This window comes from Rhea americana, unplaced genomic scaffold, assembly GCF_003343005.1.
Source record: "Rhea americana isolate MKP2758 unplaced genomic scaffold, rheAme1 scaffold_98, whole genome shotgun sequence".
Classification (NCBI taxonomy): domain Eukaryota; kingdom Metazoa; phylum Chordata; class Aves; order Rheiformes; family Rheidae; genus Rhea; species Rhea americana.
The window spans coordinates 2,095,518-2,102,033 of record NW_028187177.1 but is presented as its reverse complement, the minus strand read 5'-3'; the positions used below and the strand labels follow the sequence as shown (position 1 = coordinate 2,102,033).

General features: G+C 52.0%; 1 protein-coding gene across 1 annotated transcript in view; it reads right to left on the bottom strand.

Annotated features, from left to right (window-relative positions):
• Window positions 1–6,516, bottom strand: part of FRMD7 (FERM domain containing 7) — a 12,743-nt gene extending 6,227 nt beyond the window's left edge. The window contains exons 1-10 of the mRNA XM_085325525.1: window positions 6,460–6,516; window positions 2,875–2,979; window positions 2,587–2,629; window positions 1,992–2,070; window positions 1,338–1,435; window positions 1,070–1,184; window positions 699–846; window positions 507–602; window positions 188–351; window positions 5–57 (exon numbers count right to left, since the gene is read on the bottom strand). Coding sequence (XP_085181651.1) covers window positions 5–57; window positions 188–351; window positions 507–602; window positions 699–846; window positions 1,070–1,184; window positions 1,338–1,435; window positions 1,992–2,070; window positions 2,587–2,629; window positions 2,875–2,979; window positions 6,460–6,516 — 958 coding nt within the window. The remainder of the gene's footprint in view (window positions 1–4; window positions 58–187; window positions 352–506; window positions 603–698; window positions 847–1,069; window positions 1,185–1,337; window positions 1,436–1,991; window positions 2,071–2,586; window positions 2,630–2,874; window positions 2,980–6,459) is intronic.

The following is a 6,516-nucleotide window of genomic DNA, read 5'->3' as shown; positions in this document are numbered from 1 at the left end:
AGGCTCCGCGGCTGCCCCTTCCTCCCGTGCTCCAGCAGCTGCCTCTGCGTCCTCCCGCTGCGGAGGAGCCGTCAGCCTCGGCCCCGCCACCCGGGCAACGAGGCGGTGCGGCCCGCGGTGGGTTTTCCACCTGGGATGAGGTGGGGTTTTTTTTGTTTGTTTTTTGTTTTGTTTTGTTTTGTTTTACCTATAGCGGAAACTCGAGCCCTTGCTGCACAGGAGGGCCTTGGGCTTGGACTTGGGTTCCTCGGAGAGCCTGAAGAAGGCATGGTACTCCACGCACGTCTTCCAGAAGGCCTTGCAGGCGTCTCTGCTGGCCATGGTGAACTCCAGCGTGTCCTTGTGCAGTGACTGTGCGGCCACAGGCCGCCACCAATGGGGAAGCAGCAGAAATGGGGTTTACTCAAAAAAAAAAAAAAAAAAGCACACAAAACCCTCCCCAAAATCCATGATGGCGAAGCAGCTCTGGCTTGTGGCCAGGTGGCTGCTGCCGGCGCCGTACTCACAGCAATACTGGCATGGAGCTTGATGAGAAAGTGCTTCCTCTTGAAGCTGAGTTTTCGGATTTTGGACCAGTTGAACGTGTTGATCTTCGTGTTGCCCTGCGAAGCCGGACGCGGCGGTGATGGGTTGTTGGGGGGGAGAAGCGGGGACGGCGGAAACAAGCCGGGCCGAGACGCGCCGCCGGGGCAGCCTACCCGCAGCACCAGCACCCCCATGTGCGTCACGGCCAGGTTGATCTGCGTCCCCTCCCCGTCGCTGGCGGGGTGCGGGCGGATCCCGAACATCTCCAGCTTCCGGGCTACGTCCAGCAGCTGCGCGTCCGACTCGGCCGGCGTCTTTCCCCTGCAGACGCAAAAGGAAGGGACAAGAGCGACAAGGCGGCTGCCAAAATGAGCTGGAAAAAGGAAAATAATAATAATAATAAAAAGTCACGCTTCGGGCGCCCGGCTGCGCTCGCCGGTGGAGGATGGGGAGGGCCCACGCGGGCCGTTCCCTGGCGTCGCAGTGCCGTGGCCTGCTTCTCGGGTGCGTTTTGGGGCTGGAAAGGCCGGGAGCCGGCACTTACCGGTGTTTCCGGTGGTAGTGCATGATCTTGTGGTCCAGGTAGTCCTGGTTGGGCAGGTACTTGTGGGTGGCCAGGTGCTTCTGGTCCGCCTCGTCGCGGAAGTCGCCCAGCTCGGCTGCGGGGCGCAGGGGCAGCRGGATGAGGCCGCCGGGGGCCCTTGGCGAGCGGGGCCGGCACCGGGCTCGCACACCACGGCACCCCTGGTCCCCCCCGCCCGCCACGGCCCGGACCACCGCCCTGCTCCCCGCGGGCGCTCGCCTGCCCTCACATTGCAGCAGGTGGGAGACGAGCAGCGCGGCGCTCTTGTCGCTGCAGGGCAACTGCCCGGACGCCAGGTCCTTCTTGATCTGAAGGGTGAAGAGGTACCTGTGGAGGGGGCGAGGACGGGCCGCAGCTCAGCGGAGAGCCAGGGCTGTGCCGCAAGGGCCTGGCTGCCCTGGTGCTGCTCCCGTCACTAGGTTTCAGAGTTAACATTGTATCTCTCAGGGCTAATATGCTATTGAAGCACTGCGCTGGTTTTATTCTTAGTTCCTCTTTGCAATGCTGTCTCCAAAATAAAGCTAAAACTATAAGAGCTAAAACTATGCCGTTCTTAAAAATTAAATTTAAAAACTAAATTTTAGAATGCAGCTAGACTGAGCAAAGTAACACTCATTGCACAACTACTAGAAGTTCAGCAGTAAACAAGTCACAGCCTCTTAAGAGTGCTGATCCACCAAGTGGATTTTAATTTGTTCATAAACAGAGGCTCAAGAAAAAAGAGTTTTGTTTTTGCTTTGTAAAGTACAAAGCTGTTTCACTGCATAGAATTACCCCTGCTAATAGATAGGTTCAGGTGGAGGAAGWGAAGTTTCAATATATGCTGAGCAATTGCAAAAATACAGAACGGTGCAGTAAGAAAGAAACAGAGCAAACACTGTACCTGGTCAGCTCTTCTCTCAGATGTCCAGGGTCCACTGGGAAAAATTTCACCATAAATTTGAAAAGAACCTCCTTAGGATCTTAAAACACAACACCTTCATAAGTTTTCTTTTAAGTGCCTATTGAGAACATTTACAACTCTCTTCATACATGCTGCCTCCTGACGGAGTAAATCCCTCTGATCCCTTGCAAATTAGGATTYAAAAGCCATGAGCACTGGGGACTCCCTCCTGCCCCAAGACAACCAGGCCGCCCCGCTCCCCGGCGTTAGGGACAAAAATCTTCGAAAAATTCCCTCCCTTCGAGGGAGATTCACCCCGAGCATCCCTTCCCGCTCAGCCAAGCCGTTGGCACACGAACAGCCCAAGCCTCCCAYGGTGCAGTGACCCAAGTGCAGCGGCAGTAGTGTTTCTACAGGGTTTTCTGTGGTGACTTCAAAAGTCCTGCCTGGCTCAGGCTTTAAAAGGAGCCCAGGTAAATGCCAGAAACCGAGTCCCCTTCCCCAAGCACAAAACACTGTGCAAATGCACCTGCAACAGACTGTCACTGACAGTGATATATAAAAAGAGAAGTTTATTTGTTAAATACTTACTTACTTTTTACTTGTTTTGTTATGGGCTTTAGTGGTTCCAACCAGACCTGAAATAAGGCAGTGAAGAACTGGGTAAATAAACAGCATAGCAGACCAGGCAATAGAAATAGAAGATGAAGCATCATGCAAGAACCCCCAAAAAATCTCCAGCGAGCCCCGCGAGCGTGCCGAGCCGTCCTGCTGGGGAGAAACCCCGAGGGCTGCGGCTGTCCCTGGGGCTGTGCCAAAGGGGCGGCTGGCCCGGGACRGGGATGGAGAGGGGAGCGGGGCCACGGCGAGGCCCATCACTCACATAGTTCCCAGCCTGGGTCCGAAACTCCAGCCCAAAATACTCCTTTTCCACGAGGCTGAGGTGGCTGCAGGTCAGGTTGAAGAGCCCTTTGCCRCAGGATTTTTGCTGCCGGACAAACACACCACGGAGGCAGCGGGTTAGGCGGTGCCAAGAGCAGAGAGGACACGATTTYGGTGAGATCGGGAAGGTATTTCTGCACCTCCGTATGATCTGCGGGATTTTTCCTGACCCTGCCACAGCCAAACCTTGTTCAATAAATGCTCAGGGCRTGCAGGCCAGGAACAGCCACACTCTGTGCCACTTTCCTCTGCTCTTAGCAACGAGATTCCTTCTCAACACTTTATTACAGAACTTAATAAGCAGGAAAGAGAAAGAAGAGGGGAAAAAAAATCAGATTTTTGGCTTTTAGAACCGCTGCTGCCCAAGCAGCTCCATGTTCGTTAGTGTAAAATAGTGCAAAAGCAAGCTGGACAGACAGGATAGATCAGACAGCTGCTGCATCCCTGCCTTTCTGGCGACGAAGATGAAGACGAAGATGAAGGCAGGCTGCAGCTGCGGCGGCTGCTCGCCGCCCGCCCGGCGGGCAGGGGAGGGCACGGCGCTGCTCGGCGCACGGCACGCTAATGACAAGCTCTCAGCTTCTCCTGGCATGAAATTGCTAGCTCTGCGCGGCAAGGCTGCCCAAAGTGATAGCGTAATAACAGCGCTTGCTCCGCAGCCCTGTCGGCTCTCCTCAAAAATAACTGGATCGCCAGGGCAATTAAAACTGTTACAACTGTTTCTTTCCAAAGCTAGAATTTTGCCTTGGCTTTTTGTCAGGCACCCGGTAAAGACCAGCAGCTCTTACCGGGTCACTACCCACCGCGCGGCTGCTGCAGGGCAGGGCACCCCGCAGCCCGCGTGCCCGTGGCCGGCGGAGAGGCGAGCTCAGCTGGCCCTTGCTCTCCGCACTGGGAGCAGATGGGGCTAGAAGGAGGCCGGGATTTTTCCACGCACCGGGCATGAGGATGCCACGCAGCTCCCTTCAGTAAACTCCCATCTTTAATCATTGCAAAGGGCATAAGGCTGCAGGAGACTTTCTATCCTTCGGTCATTCAGCCCTAGCAGTTCTGCTGGGTTTGCTTGATTTGGCTTTTCTTTCCTTTTTTTGTTCCAGATGAATCTTGCCCTGTAGCAAATTTTACTTGCAAAGAAGTGAGTSCTGCGCTCGCTCGGGCTTCGTCAGGCTGCAGAGCTGTTTGCTTCCTCTTGCTGTGCTGCTTGTAGAGAGGCTCCAAGTGCGACACAAGCTCCCAGCTAGTTTTTTAAACTCTTTCCAGAGAGCAGGCAAATGTCCTGAGCAGTTTTATAGATGAGAGCACRTGCCAGAGCAGAGCTCCCAGCACCCGGGGAGCAGAGGAGAGGGGAGGCAGCGCYGCGGCATCTCCCTGTGGCACAAGGGGCCTCGCGGCTCCCCTGYCCGCAGTGCAAGTTCCTGCCAAAAGCAACCCCAGCCGGTCCCAGCAGACACGCGGGCTCCCGCGGTGAAGCCGCTGAGCATCTTCGTGGTGGCTCCAACACCAGCACCGACACGCTTTGCAGCCACAGGTCTTGCACTTACGAAGCACCAGAAAATGCGCGTGCACGCCTCGCCGAGAGGGACTCGAAGCAGAGACCTGAAAGCCGGCGTGGCAAACTGAAGTTGGGGCACGCAGAGAGCGGTAAGTCAGCAGGCGAGAGCTGGAAACCAGCAGCCGAAGCAGCCCGTGGCTGCCCCGACCCGCCAGCGAGGATGAGACGAGGGGCCGGGTTAGGGCAGCGCCGAGAGGCAGGCGAAAAAGCTGCCAGCACGTTGCCCACCGCTCTGCGGGGCGGCCGAGGAGGCCGGGGCCGCTCCGCACGCGGCTTTTCGCTGCGCCGGGGTGAGGCGGGAGCTGGTCCCGATGAAGCCAGTGCCCTGCAAAGCCGGGCTGGGAATCAGACCTCCCCGCACGTGCTGGCAGCCCCGACGGCCGCGAGAGGCGGGGGGAAGTACACAGCACAAGGGGGGCCAGGCCCAGCRTGTTTTACCTCTTGTGTATTTTCCCCTCCCTTTATATTGAAATACCATTCGCACAAAAGAGCTTTCCAAAGTCGGGAAGGGTTTAGGAAGAGCTGCTTGAAATATCTGCTCCAAACTTAGCCCAAAGCAGTCCTTTTATAATGGCGAAGCCACTAATTCAGCTACTCATTTATCATAACCATACAGCATCAAATGCACGAAATGCCTAAAAGGGGTTTCCAGTACCTTTCCATGTAAAAAGAGGAAACGTCCAGCAGTTCCTCTAATGGAAGCTATTATTTGCTGCAATAATGTTGTTCAGAGCTAGAGTACTGTAAGTGTTTCAGGCAAAGAAGAAAGCAGAGAGGGAAAAGTGCAGCAATATTGAGGCAGCAGCATCTTTCAAATTGTCTCTCACTATGCCCTGATCTAATGAGTATGAAAAACAGCAGTTTTAAATGACCAGGTTCATTTTTAAGCTGACTCCAGGTCTACGATACATTAATTGAATTACATTAAATAACTTCCACACTGTTTCAAATGATGGAATTATTACTTTACAATCCTCTTTTGTTCAAAACTGCTATTGCAAAGAAACCAAAGTACTTCTGAGACTGAACAGAAGTTTTCTTACGCTATGCTATAAAACAGAAAACAGGATCATCCACAGGAATGTAATACAACTTGAAGGAAAAATAGTCTTATATAAAACAGTTTCATCCCATAGGAAATGCAGGTAAGTAGTAGAATAGATCTACTTGAATTATCCAGTTCAGTTATCTACTGTGATTATCAAATCCTAATCAACAGTAAACACTCACTCACTTTTGTAAGAAGGTATGTTTCTAAAATATAGACAGGATACCACTTCATATTTAGTTCTAGGTATATAAATACATTTATACAATCATCTATATTATCATAGATATTAACATTTAACATTTAAAATAATACATTTCAACAGTTAACAGTCAGAGCTAGCATTTATTAAGTGTGAATTACTAACGACAGCGTGCTTTGGGACACTGTAATACAGAAAATAAGATCCAAGATCCTCAGCTCTCCTCAAAGCCACACAGTTTTCTTTTTCAATCAAATACCCCAAAGGGATGTACATACAGATGTTTCTCACCATGGGTAGCTTGGCTAAATATGTTATTTTTATTCTGTTCCCAGATTTTTTCTTCCTTGTTGAATGCTTATACTGGCAGCCAAACCCATGAAAACAGAATTCCACACTTGTCACGACCATCACTTTATATTAGCTGATTTCCAAAAAGATGACACCAGATAAGTAAAAGCCATTCCGCCTGCTTCATAAATAAAGCAAATAAGAGAGGACAGCAGGAGTGTGCTGGTGTTGAAAGACACTTAGCAATCAGCACAAAAAGCCCTCAGTTAGGGTTTGGGGGGGGGTGCCTTTTTGTTTGCTTGCTTTTTTTTTTTCCCTTGGCAAAGCTGAAACCCAGAAGCTATCGCAGCCCATCAGAGGCTTATGCAATCCGTGAGAGCGGCAAGGACTGCATTAACTAGTACAAAACAAGAAGAAGATGATGCCCACTTACATCAACAACGAAGATCTTCTGGGAGTCATCCAGAAACTGGACTTTGAGATGCAGCAT